General features: G+C 37.6%; 1 protein-coding gene across 1 annotated transcript in view; it reads left to right on the top strand.

Moving 5' to 3' along the window:
- The first annotated feature begins 253 nt into the window (after positions 1-253).
- KIAA0586 overlaps positions 254-17,563 on the top strand; it is a 107,799-nt gene continuing 90,489 nt past the window's right edge. Inside the window, exons 1-10 of the mRNA XM_081104306.1 lie at positions 254-401; positions 1,115-1,375; positions 2,318-2,388; positions 5,204-5,273; positions 6,225-6,294; positions 8,296-8,470; positions 9,234-9,455; positions 12,158-12,308; positions 13,870-14,037; positions 15,932-16,055. Of these exons, the coding sequence (XP_080960432.1) occupies positions 1,177-1,375; positions 2,318-2,388; positions 5,204-5,273; positions 6,225-6,294; positions 8,296-8,470; positions 9,234-9,455; positions 12,158-12,308; positions 13,870-14,037; positions 15,932-16,055 (1,250 nt within the window). The 5' untranslated portion in view covers positions 254-401; positions 1,115-1,176. The remainder of the gene's footprint in view (positions 402-1,114; positions 1,376-2,317; positions 2,389-5,203; positions 5,274-6,224; positions 6,295-8,295; positions 8,471-9,233; positions 9,456-12,157; positions 12,309-13,869; positions 14,038-15,931; positions 16,056-17,563) is intronic.

Genomic DNA, 17,563 nt, shown 5'->3' with positions numbered 1-17,563 from the left:
CTAATGCGTGCGAGTGGTATTACCAGTTAGTTCGGGAGCGCTTCAGGTCATCAACGAGTCTCTTGGGTTTTATCCAATATTTATTTAAATCCTTTGGGGCAATGTACTGCCTTAAAACGATCCACACCTGTTTTAAGCCTTTTACGTTGGGCGTTTGTTTCCACCCGGAAAGGGATGAAGGAGCACCCGGGGGGATTGAGCCTTTTGGTTGGCTGTTTCGTACAATATTCTAGGCGCGCATGCGTGTTGTGTCGGGGGGGGGGGGTGGTTTACAAGGAAGTGGGTGTTTACCCGGGGGCAACTGAAGGTGTTGTCCGATGAGACGTGTGGCTGTGAGACTGCCTGGCGTTCCGGAGACTCGGAGGCGTGAGTTTAGGTGTCCGGTGTTTGCAACTGGAGGGGTGTGTAAGACTCATTGGCTGAATAATGCTATTAAGCTTCTTACGTGGGGAATTAAAAAAAATAGCACTTGGGTTTTACCTGCTTGACTCCCTCCTCCCAGCAAATCTTTTTTTTTTTTTAATATATTTTATTGATTTTTTACAGAGAGGAAGGGAGAGAGAGAGAGAGTTAGAAACATCGATGAGAGAGAAACATCGATCAGCTGCCTCCTGCACATCTCCCACTGGGGATATGCCTGCAACCCAGGTACATGCCCTTGACCGGAATCGAACCTGGGACCTCTCAGTCCGCAGGCCGACGCTCTGTCCACTGAGCCCAACCGGTCTCGGCCCCAGCAAATCTTAACTCCGCCTCTACATCTGTTTGATTTTGTCGTGCCAACTGGGACTGGAGAATGCACTGTTATTGTGGTGGTTGTTATGCTCATGCAGCCATTATCCTGTCATCTCCAGTGTTTAAGATTCATGGCATGGTGCATTTGTAGACTGAGTGGGATTAATGGGTAAAAAGTTCTAGTCTTTATGCTGCATTAAGTACCAAAATTTCTAGCTTTGTGACTAGTCTGTTTAGACATTGTTTAATTTAAAAGTTGGTGACTGCATATTTCAGAATCACTTAAAATTCACGTTTTCTTTATCATCCCCGCCCCCCGCGCGCTTCTTAACCCCACCTCCTCCCCAGGCTTCAAAGCGGTGAAAATTTTGTTTTGCAGTTTTATGGACCCAGAAGAAAGTTCTGCTGTAGAATTTCGAGACTAGTTTTGTTGCCAATAATATGAAAGGCTCCGAGTATAGCCCGGAAAAGAAAAGAAGGGTTAAAATACCAGCGAAGAGGCTTCGGGAGGTAGCTTCTCCAAACCAGGGAGAGAATTTGGCTTTGCTGAAAGACGAGCTGTCCTGTGCTGCTCCTGCGTTGTCTGCAAACAAACACCTTCCTTTTAGAACGGGGACTAGCTTGAATGGAACGTTACGTGGTATGTGATTCCACATAGTTTTTCAACTTTTCACTTTTGTAAATTTTTAGTCTTTTTATTGTTTTGTTTTGTTTTTGCGTGTGTGTTTCAAAATTTAGAGGATTCTTAATGTTTAAATCCACAAATGTGAGATGTTTAGTTTGTACAGGTGTCAAAAACTATGTTCCCTGGGAAAATGGCCAGGTATAGCCTGCATCCAATAGTACTGAATGGATAGAATGAATGAAAGTTGGACATTTCCTTTGTGTTTTTTCTTTGTGTGGCTTTTGTATGTATACTCTGCCAGTTCCATCTCTGATGGACATACTTAATTTGTATGCTGAGCTTATTTTTCACTGCTGGGGCTTTTTACCAAATACTCTACCTGATGTTTGGATTATGATAGGCAGTTTGGCATAGCAGAAAAACACAGCTTATGCCATTTGATGGCTTTCACATTTCAATTCACTTAACCTCAGTGAAAATGAAGATGACATATGCTTTATCCAATTCATGGACAATTGTAAGGATTAAGTTAATGGATATATGTGCAAAAACAAAAAAAAATGCTTTTATAATGTTGCTTTTTGGTTGGTACAGCATATCATATGCCTGCTGTTAAATCAGGCTTTTATATCATATATGTATTTTATTCCTGGCAAGTGATTATGCCCTAGTTTGTCCAAATCTAATAGAGTAATGATACACTTTAAACCATTTTATACTTATCTCACTTGCTTGTCAATGTTGACCCATATTTTCCAAGATATGAGTTGTAAAATATCATTTTCCTAAGGTTTTTTGTATTGTTTTTTTTTTTGCATGAAATGTGGCTTCCAATTTAGGTCTTGCATTCATATGGAGTTTATATATACTAGTAGCTCTTGAGTCATGCCTGTACAGTTTCTACATGTAATGTTCTGATTTGAAAAATCACTAAAATTGATTTCTTTGTTTTGGTAGGTTCATCAGACTTAGCTTCTGCTAGAAATGATTACCAGCCTCCATTAGAAAACCCCCCTGTGTCAGAGAGTGTAAGCAAAAGGATTCTTAATTGTGCTGATGTTGAAATTTTCAGTATTGTCGAATAATGTATTCTTAAATTATGTTTGATTAGCAGCAAGCCTTGTTTTTAAATTTCACTTACCAAGAGAAATGTTTGACATACAACAATTGTGATTTAAATAGTGTTTGAGACATTAGCGAAAAAGCCTTCCATAGAATCAAAAATATCCATTAGTAAGATAATGACCTTGGAAAGAAATAGTGTAATTGAAAAAAACAGCTCTGCTATTATCTAAGGAAAAGGTATTCTAAACAAGAAGCATTATGTAAATGTAAGGAAAAATAACATAGTAAAAAATGTGAGTGTGATTATACATCAGACAAACTACTATGAGGTCTTTTGTGGGTATTTTCTTGAGGGGTCTTTAAGAAACAAAAACATGAAATTTTCATGTTAACCTTTTTATAATGCTAAAAATATTTGATGATAAATATAATGTTTTGGTGATGCAGTCCAATTAGACTTTGATCAGTAATCATAATGTTGACCTATGTATTGTCAATTTAACAAGTCTATAAAGGAGAGTTTCACAATATTTTGGGATTTTTTTCCCTTTTTATTGAATTTATTGGGGCGACACATGTTAGCAAAACTATACAGGTTTCAGGTGCACAACTCTACAACACGTCATCTGTACACTGTATTGTGTACTTACCACCCCAAGTCAAAGTCTCAGCCCATCACCTTTTATCCCCCGTATACCTTCCTCCACCTCCACCCCTCCCACAGTCACCACATTGTTGTTTGTGTCCTCGAGTTTTTTCACAATATTTTGAAAATTGAGGCTGGTAAACTAAGAATTAAGTTGAAGCTATTGTCAATTTTTTCAAAAACTCCCAGTAAAAATGTATCATTACGCACCATACTTGATCCCTGAGCAAATGCCTAGCCTTTGGGCTGGTGTTTTCTGTTTCTTTTTTGAGCAGGACTTATTTAATGATTAATGTTATTTGAATTTCATTATCTAAATAATTTCCTGAATGTATGGAAAACTATTTATGTATGTTTGAGGATAAATGGGTAACATTTGTCATAAAGATGATCAGGCAGGATTCCATTACATTTAATATGGGCTCACAGCTTGTTTTGTGTAGATTTGTCTAATGCAAAATATGCCTGCAAAACAAACCTAGTTCTTTATCATTTTATCATGAACACAAACTGCTATCTCTTTGCATTATGTTTTTGTTTCATAAGTGAGTACTAAGATTATAGTGTGGATTGACTTGGCCATCCTATTTTAATTAGAAAACTGAAGGAGTTTGTACCTGATAATGCTCACATTTATAAATGCTCCGTTTCATATCTATTTCTCCCTACTACCAGAAGATAAGATGTTCCTTTTCCTGTTTGGGGCTAATCTTTACATATGTATAGAAAGAAAATAAAAAGTTAAGAAAGTTCATTGTAGAAAATACAAAAAGAAAAAAGAACTTCAATGACTTAAAATCAATAACTATTAACATTTTGAGAGTTTTTTCCCCCTATGCATGGGTATATATTAGGAGATGGGACCATACTATTTTATAACTAAATAGCATTAAGGATATTTTTTCTAAGTAGTATTAAGAATATTTTTCTGTCATTTTTTTCTAGAAACTTTTAATGGGTTTATAGAATTTAATTGTATGTATGTACCATTGTTTATTTGTTCATATTCCTATCATTTGACATTAAATTTTTATAATGTAAACAACCATGTGATGAACATTCTGGTGTATATCATGGGTCATATCCTTAAGATTAATTTCTAGATGTAAAATTATTAGATCAACGGACATGCACGCTTCTGAAACATTTCTAAATTGCCTCGAGAAAGACTTTATTAATATATATTCTCTCCAGGAAGGCCATTACTGGAATTATCTCCCCATTCATGAATACAGAGCATTAAAATTAAACAAAAAGTCTTTGCCATTTTACATGTAAAAGGCATCTCATCGTTTTATTTTCTATTTCTTTTATTATTAATGAAGTAGAAATTTTTTTTAATGTATGTGGCCATCTATATTTATTCTTTTGTGAATTACATATTGATGTGCTGTGCTTTTTCTTACCAATTTGTAGGAGTTGTTTATATTAATTTCCCAGATGCCTTCTGTGTTATTAGTTTCACTGACTTTTTTGGGTGGAAGTTAACACTTGTTATCCGTCAATAGCCTGGATCAGTTTTCTTTTATGATTTCCTCTTTTCCGATGTAGCAGAAAAAAAGAAAAGGTGTGTCTAAGGCAATTGAATAGAACATTGAATGAATCTAGTACTTTAAATCATTGTATCTTACCCCTGAATATAATCTACAAATGAACAGAAAGCTATTTGTCAGTAGGTATGTCTTATATAGAGAAGCCTTCTGATATGACATTATGAGTTCAGTGACAAAGACTGTTTTGGTAAATTTGTGATTTTGTACCATGCACTGGCCATCCTTATGTTCTGCATCAGACTCACAGTGAATCAGGTTTTCACATTTAACTGTAGCAACTGAGATGTTATACAACGCCCTCTGCTAGAAGTGGCAAATTGGGATATGAGTGTGAATTTCAGGGCCATAGTTGCTTGCTTGTTAACTTACTCATTGTCTGACAGCTTACTACTCATTCAACAAATCCTTGAGTAGCTTCAAGGTACCTAAGCATTCTGGTGGTGATGGGAATTAAGTATATAAAGCATACAGTCCTGCAATCCCAAAATATAGCAGTCACGTGGCTAGTAAATAGTACTTGATAAGTAATAAATCATAACGTTTATTTAGCCTTTTATTTCTTCCTTTCATATCCCAAAGGGTTTTTCTAAAGATGTTGCAGTGAAAGGGTTGCCTTTGGATAAAATAGAAGAGAACAATAGACAGAAAGGTAAAAGGATACATTTGATTTTTTAAAATTGTAGTTGAATATACATATCATAAAATTTACCATTTTTAAGCAAACGGTTCTGTGGCATTAAGTACATTCACATTGTTGTGCACCTGTCACCATCATCCATCTCCGGAACTTTTTCATCTTCCTCAGCTGAACCTGTGTATTACCCACTAACCCAGCTCTCCATTCCCCCTTCTCTCTAGCCCCTGGCAGCTGCCATTCTACTTGCCGTCTCTGTGAATTGCACTAGACCTCAGATAAACGGAATCATACTTGACCTTTTGTGATTGATTTATTTCAGTTAGCATGTCTTCATGGTATTTCCATGTTGGAACATGTGTCAGAATTTCCTTTTCAGCATAGAATTTTATATTTTTTATATATTAGTTGTCTTTTAGACATTCATTGAACAACCTAATAGTTTTTTCTTATTATAATTAAAATTTTTTCCTTCTAAATTAAGCTATTAATTGAATCTCAAAAATTCCAGAAAAGGGTTTGCAATGGTAAAGTTAATTTTAGTACTACCAACCTATTGTATAGGTTTGGCACTAGAAACCTATTTATAAATTCTGAATTCAAATTTTGGATAGTCTTTGATAAGATAGTAAATTAAAGTGGTGCTTTGAAAAATTTATTTAGTGATGCTTTTTTTAAGAAGTTGACTTTACTTTATTCTAAACAGTTTTCTCTTTAGAGTTTGAGCACATATTCCCAATTTGGCCCCAGGTGTTTTTTTGTTTGTTTTGGTAACATTTTTTCTCTAGGGCCTCAGGTTATGACTATTGATATTTAGTCATTTGTGTCTTGCCTTTTTAAATTGTGAAATCCTGTTGCTGAATTCTTAAATATTCTTTCAGTTTAAAAAGGTGGTTTATTTAGTAGTTTATTAAAATTTAACAAATTTTTAGGAATCTGAAGTATATTTTTGTTTTTATTTTGCAGCAAATGACATCTTTATTTCCCAGTACACCATGGGACAGAAAGATGCGCTCAGAGCAATTTTAAAACAAAAGTAAGTTGCACTTACAGAAAATAGGTGGGCCACTCCTTGTTTTTATGTGGTTCTCTAAAATCAGTTTCACTTTATACTTTGGATATAGGAAAAACTTTTCCAGTGTGTGAAATATATATTGTATGTCAGTATGTATAAAGCATTGTTCATGGTACTTGGCACATATATTCAATAGCTGTTAACAGTCATTATAGAAGAGGTACTGTTCAAAGTACTTTATGTGATTTAACTCATTTTTTTACTCACAAAATCCAATGAAATACATTCTATTACTATCCCAATTTTAAAGAATTCCGATTTTATAGGTGAGGAAACTGAGGCTCAGAGAGAGTGATTTTTCCCTACGTCACTTAGCGAGTAGACACTGGGCTGGGATTCAAACACAAGCAGTTCAGTCCGGCTTTAGAGCCTGTGTCCTCATCACATGGCTGTACCACTTACAGCAGAGGCCACGTAGTTCCAAAACGTAATGGTTGTTATTTACCATCAGAGGATATTTAGACTCATCCCAGGTTGCTTAGAACTTAGTTGGGGAGAGAACATACACATATATGGAGGAATGAGTGATTAGAGCTCCTAGGAAACAACATTGCATTCACTGTATAATTAATCTGTCCTGTATAGACATTTAAATGATAGCATGGCTGTCAAGTCTCAATTGTGTGATATAGGCAGTAAATGCAAAAGGAGTTAATGAAAGGAGAGATCAAGAAGAAGAAGTATAAGGACAAGCTTATTTTAAAAAGTAAGGCTGAGGTTGGGTCTTACAGAAGGAGGAGGTTATGTGAAGTGGGTAGAAACAGGTTGAGAGAACAGAGCGAGAGCGCGTGGGAGTGGTGTGGTACTGAGTGAGGAGCGGACTCCAGAGAGTTGTTTTGTGAAGTGATAGGCGTGTATAGAGGAAGCTAGGGCAGGGCCAGAGCATGGAGTATGTGGAAGACCAGCCAGAAGAAATCAGCCTATTTCGTTGCTATAAGGAACAATTTTAGATTTTTTAAAGGTGGAGAAATATGTGTGGGAAGTTTTTTTTTTTTTTTTTTTTTTTTAATATATTTTATTGATTTTTCACAGAGAGGAAGGGAGAGAGATAGAGAGTTAGAAACATCGATGAGAGAGAAACATCGATCAGCTGCCTCCTGCACATCTCCTACTGGGGATGTGCCCGCAACCCAGGTACATGCCCTTGACCGGAATCGAACCTGGGACCTTTCAGTCCGCAGGCCAACGCTCTATCCACTGAGCCAAACCGGTTTCAGCTGTGTGGGAAGTTTTTAAGCAAGTCAAAACTGGAAGAATGAAAATAGTTGGCAAGAGGAGATGAAATGTTTTACTGGAGAGGGAGAAGTAGTAAGGGAGAAGTGTTGTTCTGAGAGAGAAGGCTTGTGTCCTGGGAAGATCTCTGGGAATCAGATCCTAACGGCTGCTTACTAGCTATGTGACTTCGATAAACTAAGTTCCTCTGTGGATCTCAGTTTCCCCATCGGTAACATTAGGAAATTAGGGTAGATGGCCTATTGGGTTCTCCCACCTTTTGTGATTCTATGACCCCATTCCTGCAATTGTGATGAAATAATTGACACAACTTGATGACTCATGTGGGTATGAGAAGGTTAAGCGGAGGATGGAGAAGTCAAGATATTCTCAAAATTTTGAGAAAGGGGAAAATGATGCTCTTAGTAGAAATGAGGAAATACCAAAGAGGAGTAAGTTGGAGAGCTGCCCTATGCCTTCTTTAAAAATCAAGGCGGGAATCCAGCAGCTGGGGATGGGGCTCATTCCTGCCGATTTTACTTGGGTGGTGTTGTTTTTTTACTAGGGAGTCTTTGGTTTTGTCCGTGGTTTATGTCATTGTCATCTTTAGGCCAAATATAGAGTGTAATACATTTATTTATTTTTTTTTCAACCAGGAAAAACCACTTTCAGCAGATTACCACATAGTTATTTCTTGAAATGGTTCAAGGTAGCTTACTGAACATATTTTTATTCCTTTTTTATTTACAGAGCTCAGAGCATGCCTGTTTTTAAGGAAGTAAAGGTACAGCTTTTAGAGGATACAGGTACAGAAAAGGACACTGTTGCTCTGGAGCCTAGAACGTCACCCCGTGGCATTGACTCGGCTACAACTGTGGCTGCGGCAACTGCTGCCGCCATTGCAACAGCAGCTCCACTGATAAAAGTATATTTTTCTCCCCAGATATTCATTCATTCATAACTGCTTTGTCAAATGGGAAAGTATTTATTAGAAACTGATTCTGTAAATGGCTGTGTTCAACTGCAGGTTAGGGACATCCTAGTTGCTCTCAATTTGAAAGCATTTTCTTGTTTGTGGTGAGGTATTACCTCCCAGGAGTTGTGAGACCCCCTTCATTACTGTGAAAATGCTAGAGAACCGGGGCCTGTCCCAGTTTTAGCACTAAAGATATTTCATCTTGGGAGCCCCTCAGTCCTGGGCAGCCTGGGACGCTCGGCCATCCTTATTTTAGGGCTGGGAGGGACGTTAGAAATCATCTCTGCCACAGCTCGTAAATGGGAAAACTGGGAAACAGTCAGAGGAGCGCAAGGTCCCAGAGCTAATAGGTGGCAGAGCCTAGAGCTGGAACTCCAGGCTGCCGACCTCACTCAGCCTGAGGTGGAGGAAGTATCAATAGCTATTCTGTTTTGGTATTTCCTTCCTTTCAATTTCCGATTAAGTATTTTATTTCTGGCATTGTAAGAATTGTGTGGCAGATTTGGTATTTTTTTATGAAGAGAAAAGATCTACTTAAAGATAATTTTTGTGCCTTTTGTTTCTGTGATTATAAAAATAAAGGCATCAAATCATCAGAGATTTCAAGGGTAAAAATCTGGTTTGATCATTTCTCAATACCAATTGCTTTAAATAACATTTTCCGTAATGGAGCATATTATTTTAATACCTTTTGATATTTTTATTGCCATAGGTGCAGAGTGATTTGGAAGCAAAGGTCAATTCTGTTACAGAATTGCTCAATAAGTTACAGGAGACTGATAAACAGTTACAACGTGTTACAGAGCAGCAAGCAAGCATTCAGAATAAACACGAGAAACTACATTGTCATGATCATGAAAAGCAAATGAGTGTGTTTATGGAGCAGCACATTAAGCATCTTGAGAAACTACAACAACAACAAATAGATATTCAGGTATCTGTTGCAGAGCCAGCACCCATCCCATGGTCCTTTATCCCTTGGATTTCTAGGCTAATGTTCATTGATTATTGCAATAGCTCATTAGATTGTAAGAGTTTTAGTTCTTTAATAATGATTGCTTGTTTATCATTCTTCCCTTCTATGTGGAGAACTCTGCACGTTCTAGTTCAAATGTCCCTAGTTTTGTAAGACCTCCTTATAGTTGGCGTCTCCTTTTGTGGTATTTCGGTTCATGCCATTTTTAAAATGCTCGTATCGCAGTGCAATTATTTCTTACATCAGTGTCTGTGAGTCTGGGAATGTGCATCAGAATCACTTGGAGAGCTTTATAAAAATAGACATGCTCTACCTCCCAAGATTCTGGGACAGCAGGTATGAGAAATCAAAAGCTCTCTAATCTGATGCACACACTTGGATGAGAACCATCCAGAATACATATTGCTTCTGCAATTAATTAAAGGTTTGAACATTGTTCAGTGTCTTGATTCAAAAGACACTAAATGATTCTCTCTCTCTCTCTCTCTCTCTCTGAAATCAATAAAATATTTCTTAAAAAGTAAAATAAAAATAAAAAGTTATCCTCACAAGAAGCTGATAGTGTAGTTTCTAATTTATTGTGGAATTTCCAGGTCTTGGGATAATATCCAGCATTCAGGTACACAACATACTTTTTTTTTTTTTTAATGAGTAAGTGACCAGCATTATAAATGCATTGATTTTATTTTACTTTTTCTCTAATTAAAGTGCAGCTTTAAAACTTAAAAAATTAAATTAAAATACAACATTCAGAAGACTATACAAAAATAAGTTTATTATAGCTATCACGAAGTGAACACTAATAAATTGTAATTCTTAAGACTTATTTTTTATATATAAAGTATTATCTTTTATTAAAAAAATATTTTTATTGCCCTGAGCTGTTTGGCTCAGTGGCTAGAGCATCGGCCTGCAGACTCAAGGGTCCCAGGTTCGATTCCGGTCAAGGGCATGTACCTTGGTTGCGGGCACATCCCCAGTAGGAGGTGTGCAGGAGGCAGCTGATGGGTGTTTCTCTCTCATTGATGTTTCTAACTCTCTATCCCTCTCCCTTCCTCTCTGTAAAAAAATCAATAAAATATATTAAAAAATATTTTTATTGATTTTAGAGAGGGAGAGAGAGATAGAAACATCAATGATGAGAGAGAATCATTGATGGCTGACTCCTGCACACACCCCACTGGGGATCGAGCCCGCAACCCGGGCATGTGCCCTTGACCGGAATTGAACCCGGGACCCTTCATTGTGTAGGCCGATGCTCTAGCCACTGAGCAAAACCAGCTAGAGCTTAAGACTTCTTAATAGAATTTATCTTGAGCTCTCATGTGGTTGATGATAGTATTTTTATTGGAATGATGATGGACATACAAGGTAAAATTTTAGTAAGTACTCCATGCATAACTAAACCTGAGTCTGCCACATGTTGTCTAGTGAGAGGCTGGGAGTGGGTCTGTGAGAGTTCTCTTCTTAGTCTACAAATAACTGCACTGTGAGCCTTGATTTCTTTACCTTGAAAATGTATATTTTTGTTCAGGAAAAAATGAGATGACACAATTGAAAAGCACAGATTTCTTAAAGAGAGGGTCCTTCTTGTCCTGTTTGTCTGCCATTCATCCATCCTTTCATTCATAAACATCTAATTATTGATTTTTTGGTTTTGGAAGAATGGAATTTTTGCTCATTCAGTTTTATTCATAAAGCTTATAATTACAGAGAAAGTTGAGGTTTCAGTGACATACTAGGTATATTAGTAGTTCCGTAAATGCTTAATGAAATGAAATTTATTGAGTCTCTCCCATGTAGAGAGATCTCTACACATTGATAAGAATTCTGTAAACCTATGAATAATTCTAGGTTTTTCTTTACTTGGCATAAAACCTCTTTTGAAGTCAGTTTTATTCGGTAAGATATTTATACATTTTAGATATTTTAATAAATAATGCTGAAAACAGTTACTACTATACTTTCCACTTATATATAAGTACATATGTTATTGCTGCTACTAAATATGGCTACCCTTTAAATGCTTACTAGTAATGTTCTTAATCCTTTACCTCAAACAAAATTATCCAGAATACAAAGGATGAGATGTTTTGCTTTTAAATTACCTGTTTGAAGTAGAGGTCCCCTTTCTTCAGGTCATCTCCTAGCCCAGTGGTTCTCAACCTTCTGGCCCTTTAAATACAGTTCCTCACGTTGTGACCCAACCATAAAATTATTTTCGTTGCTACTTCATAACTGTCATGTTGCTACTGTTATGAATCATAACATAACAGTTATGCAGGATGGTCTTAGGCGACCCCTGTGAAAGGGTCGTTCGACTGCCAGAGGGGTCACGACCCGCAGGTTGAGAACCGCTGTGACCTAGCCTATTGCAGTGTCCCCTGAGCCATCTCTAAATTAAAGGGAAGAAACTGAGGTTTAGCATAGTTAAGTGAAGATTTCCAGGTCACACTGCAGAGCCAGGCTGAATCCAGGCCTTTGTGATACTGTATTCTTCCAGTGGTAGCGCTGGAAGAATAGATCCTTTATGTAAGGTATTTATTTTCTTTGTTATTAAGTCTGATGAATGGTTTTAAGTCCTCTAATAAATATGAATGCATTTTGTCACCTAACTCTTTCAAATGATATTTGAAATCAATAACATATTTTTCTTCTAGACTCATTTCATTAGTGCTGCGCTCAAGACTAATAGTATTCAGCCTGTCACCGTGCCTCCTAGAGCCGGGGAACACTGTTCTGTAAAACTAGACCATTCTAATCCTGGTAGCAGTGACCTAGCTTCACATAACACGTTTGGTTGCAAACAAGGTAAAACAAATGTAATTCTCTATGAATTAATCATGTCAGCTCTAAATCTTCTTTGTGGTATATTATTGGGTTGTAGAAGATTAAGCCTTTATTTTATAAAATTACTAGTAGTTCTTTTTGTAGGTCGTGTAATTTTTAGGTCATTTGGAAACTTGATCATGTCCTACTTTTTTGTTTTAATTAATAACCTTCATAAATTGTCAGAAGCACTTATAAGTGTAGTGTGTTCCAAATTATTGATATTTGAATAATGAATTAATGAAAAATAAGGGCTGTTCCTTTAATGATACACAGACACTTGTAGTACACTATCCCCGATATTTGATTTGCTAGAACATTGTTGTATTACATACATATTCACCAGTTAACTGCCATGATATTTTGAATTTAACTGAAAAAGGCCCGCCGCTTGTGTCTATAAACGCTATTGCATACAAATGGTTAAAGATTCCTTATAGTTGTTAGTGCTTTACGTTTTACAACAAATGAATGGTCCTTAAACTCTTGTGAAGTGAGATGGGTTCATTTTTAAGTTGTGAAGGGAGGAAGAGGAGGCACAGAAAGGTTATGACTTGCTTGGTCAAGGTCATCTGGCCTGAGAGCTACTGCCAGAACTCAGGTTTCAGTATGACCCACCCATGTGCTTTCTTTTTCTTTTTTCTTTTTTAAAAATACATTTTTATTGATTTCAGAGAGGAAGGGAGAGGGAGAGAGAGAGAGAAACATCAGTGATGAGAGAGAATCATTGATGGGCTGCCTTCTGCACACCCCACATGGGATTGAGCCCGCAACCCAGGCATATACCCTGACCGGGAATGGAACCAAGACTTCCTGGTTCATAGGTCAATATTCAGTCACTGAGCCACACCATTTGGGCCCATGTGTTTTTCTATAGAAGTAGACATTTGTTTCATCCTCAATTCTGGAAAATTAGTTGCTCATAATTTTGGTTTTTTTTTCAGACTTGAGTTTTAAAGGAAGATGATGTTTGTTTTTATTGATTGTATACTGAATTGGGTTTTTTGTGTATTTTAGTGACAGTAAAAAATTTTTTTAAAAAATGAGTAAATTAAAAATTCAAATTAAACTACATTTTTCTATGTTTTTTCTTGGGCATATATCATTTTTATGTCCTTGTAGTTGTAGCAAAAAATAATTTTGTACTACTACTTTACTAGCATACCAAAAGTATTTCCTATGTTTACATAATTATTTTCATAATACTAATTTTTAATGATTGAAGGATAGTCTGTTGGGTGTTTAGTACTTCCTATACTTAATACCAGATGGTCTTACCAGTTTTTATTGCCATGAGCAGTGTCTGGCTATGCCATTTTCACCACAGCACTGAATATTATGTTGATTTTTTTCTTATTTATTAGCTGTGTGTATAAAATATTTATAGTCTGTTGATTTCTAGTGAGGCTGAAGTTATTTCTGTATAGTTGTTAATAATTAGTATATCCTTTATAATTTTGGGTTTATTTTTAAAATATGGGGAAGAGTAACACTCTACAATGTAAAGTTTTAAAAAAATAAGTTAAATTTATTTTCTTTTAAGCACCTTCAAGAGAGGTTGTAGATATGGGTTTTGATAAACAGAAATCTCCTTTGGAGACACCAGCACCTCGAAAGTTTGCTCCTATACCTGTTTCAAAAGATGATAAAATATCAAAGAGGGAAAATCCCGCAGAAGAAAAAGAAAACATGGAGATATCGGGCCATGCAGGTAATAAAGCAATTATTAGCACCCACTCCCTCTGTTACACTGATGTCATATTAGGAACAGATTCCATGCAATACTTATAGTTTTCTAATGAGCTAAAGTAACTAAAGTGAGTTGTCTATTTTTAATATTTTTCTTTAAATGATAAAGGCCAAATCAAGTTACTTTAGATTCTTCGTAGAAGGAGTTGGAGATATACACTTATGATTATATTTTGATTGTCTTCTATAGGTTATTTAATCTTTCATGAACAAATTTTGCTTTTAATAAATAAAAAATAATGTTCTGATCATTTTAGAGCATGTTTTCTTATATTATTTTTAGGTGTGAGTTTCAATAATAAAACTTGGAGAAATTTAACATTTGTTACTGTGTTCAGTTGAAAAAAGTGTTCGTGTATTAACTTTTATAAATGACCTGAAATAATTTAGACCCTTAAATATAGTAGTATTCCTTTAGGAAAAGTAAATGCACATGTTAAGTATAAACTTTTATTCTTTTCTTTTTTAATATATTTTATTGATTTTTTTACAGAGAGGAAGGGAGAGGGATAGAGAGTTAGAAACATCGATCAGCTGCCTCCTGCACACTCCCTACTGGGGATGTGCCCGCAACCAAGGTACATGCCCTTGATCAGAATCAAACCTGGGACCCTTCAGTCCGCAGGCCGACACTCTATCCACTGAGCCAAACCGGTTAGGGCTAAACTTTTATTCTTAAATGTATTTAAGTCCTTTCTTGAACACATTTAAGGAGTTTTAAGGAATTTTAAAAAATAATCTTTAAAAACCCAACTTCACCAAGATGAGGTTGTTATGTAGTCTCATTAAAGATGAAGCTAAAGAGAAGATTCAAGTAATAGTTGGTATGAAGAAAAACTTCTCTTTCACATTCCTTTTTTCTGTAATGGAAATAAAGTTGGGCCTGAACTTTCACCTGTATTGTTTTAAAATTTAGTTTTATTTGATGAGTGTATTTATAGCCTACATTATAGAGTGAATTGAGTTGATCACCATCATAAGAAGCTAATTTAGTATAAATATATGTGAAATCCTATATAATAAAGAGCTAATATGCAAATGGTCATCATGCCATGACGCCGTCATGCCATAACGGCTCAGACACTCAACACTGGGGAAAAGGAGTGGGGCCAGCCAGGCACAGATGAGCTCGTGCAAGAGGAGTGGGGACCAGCCAAGCTGTGGCCCGGGAGAGGGACAAGCCACCTGCCCTGCGGTCCTGGACACCAGCGGCTGGGGCTGTGGCCCGGGAGAGGGACAAGCCACCTGCCCTGCGGTCCTGGACACCAGCGGCTGCGCCTGCGGCCTGGGAGAGGGACAAGTCACCCACCCCATGGTCCCGGGCACCAGCGGCTGGGGCTGTGGCCCGGGAGAGGGACAAGCCACCCACCCCGTGGTCCCGGTTGCCTGTGGCTGCAGCCCGGGCAAAGCCGCCCGCCCACGGTCCCCTGCAGCTGTGGCTGGCCCCGGGTGAAGCCCGCCTGGGTCCTGGGTGCCTGCGGTTGGCCAGAGGGAGGGAAGGCTGGGTCCCGGGTACCTGCGACCGGCCAGAGGAGGGAACCCTGGGTCCTGGGTGCAGGGTGAGGCAGAGGCAGGAAGGGGTGATCAGGCCAGGACGGGAGCAGTTAGGGGTGATCAGGCAGGGAGGCAGAGGTGGTTAGGGGCGATCAGGCAGGCAGGTGAGCAGTTAGAAGTCAGGGTCCCAGATTGCAAGAGGCAGTCGGACATCCCCCGAAGGGTCCTGGATTGAAGAGGATGCAGGCCAGGCTGAGGGACCCCCTGCCCATGCATGAATTTTGTGTACCAGGCCTCTAGTATTATATAAAAGAGGAATGAAGTAGTACTTGAAAAATGATACTGTATTTCTCTTATTGTAGAAACTGTAAGACTATTGGAACAAATTTTGAATAATCAAGATTCTTTGACAAGAATAAATGAATCTTCAGACAAAACCTCACTAACTGGGACAAAAATGGGATGGAATCCTGAAAGGAAAGACAGGTAAAAGCTAGACTGAAAAGAGCGTTAACATTTCTAAAGTTTCTTAACTAATTTTAATAAATATTTTATATTGCTTTCAAAAATTATCTTAGACTTACTTGCTATTTTCTGCTGCTAATGTATATTCCTCCTTTTCTGTAATATAGTTATGAAATAAGTATATTTAATTTTTTAAAAATGCAGGTTATTAATTTCTAATGAATGCATATTATTCAATTCTGATGAAATGCTATCTGAGAATAGCCTCAAAAATAATCTAATGCAGGATAGAGGAAGCTGGGTGGTTCTTGATGCTCTTTCCTAGACTGTAAAGTCCCTATTCTTTGTCGTATGCAGGAAATCTCTATTTTGTTAGCTAAAGTCTGCTAATGATTGGAAAGAGATTTCCTTAACTACTTTGAATGATTAAATCTCCCTCTGTTTGCCAAGTGGGGTGTGTGTGTGTGTGTGTGTGTGTGTGTGTGTGTGTGTTGGGGCACGCCTTTGGTACTCTGGCAGTTTGTAAGTCTTGGTTAGCCTTAACTTCCTGCCTGCACAGAGCCGCAGTTCAGCCAGATTGAGAGATTAGTCCCTTCTCAGGTCTTTCTTGGGCATACGCACATAGCCCTGTACGTGCAGATGACCTTCTGGATCCCCAGGAATGTGTTGGAACTTTTCAGAACTACATAATGGACATCTCATTCCTCAGATTTTTAGTTTATTGGCAACCCTCTTGTTCACCCCAACTGATATGGCCATCTCAGGCAGCTAAGATATTAGACAGTTGCCACTACTTTTGAAGAATGACCTGGGGGTAAGGTTTCTTACTGAGCTGGCTCTGAGGCAAATCTAATAAAGAGAAACCCTGTGAATGGGACTTGCTCAGGAGCTCTAAACCTGTTCCTCCCTCTTTAGTGGTTGTGATGCTATTGGTTTTCAGGGCTACCACAGAGTTGGGGAAAGGGTTTGGGGGGATGGGGCATGTTAAAAATGCCACAAAAATGCCTTTAGCAGGTTTGGTTTAGTGGATAGAGCAGTGATGGCGAACCTATGACACGCGTGTCAGAGGTGACACATGAACTCATTTTTTTGGTTGAATTTTCTTTGTTAAATGGCATTTAAATATATAAAATAAATATCAAAAATATAAGTCTTTGTTTTACTATGATTGCAAATATCAAAAAAATTTCTATATGTGACATGGCACCAGAGTTAAGTTAGGATTTTTCTTTTTTTTTTTTTAAATTATTTTACATATTTTATTGATTTTTTTACAGAGAGGAAGGAAGAGGGATAGAGAGTTAGAAACATCGATGAGAGAGAAACATCGATCAGCTGCCTCCTGCACATCTCCTACTGGGGATGTGCCCGCAACCCAGGTACATGCCCTTGACCGGAATCGAACCGGGGACCCTTGAGTCCGCAGGCCGATGCTCTATCCACTGAGCCAAACCGGTTTCGGCAAGTTAGGGTTTTTCAAAATGCTGACACGCCGGGCTCAGAAGGTTCGCCATCACTGGGATAGAGTG

This window comes from Myotis nattereri (assembly GCF_964212035.1).
Source record: "Myotis nattereri genome assembly, chromosome: 1".
Classification (NCBI taxonomy): Eukaryota; Metazoa; Chordata; class Mammalia; order Chiroptera; family Vespertilionidae; genus Myotis; species Myotis nattereri.
Note: the sequence above shows the minus strand (reverse complement) of the source record. Positions and strands in the feature narration are given on the sequence as shown.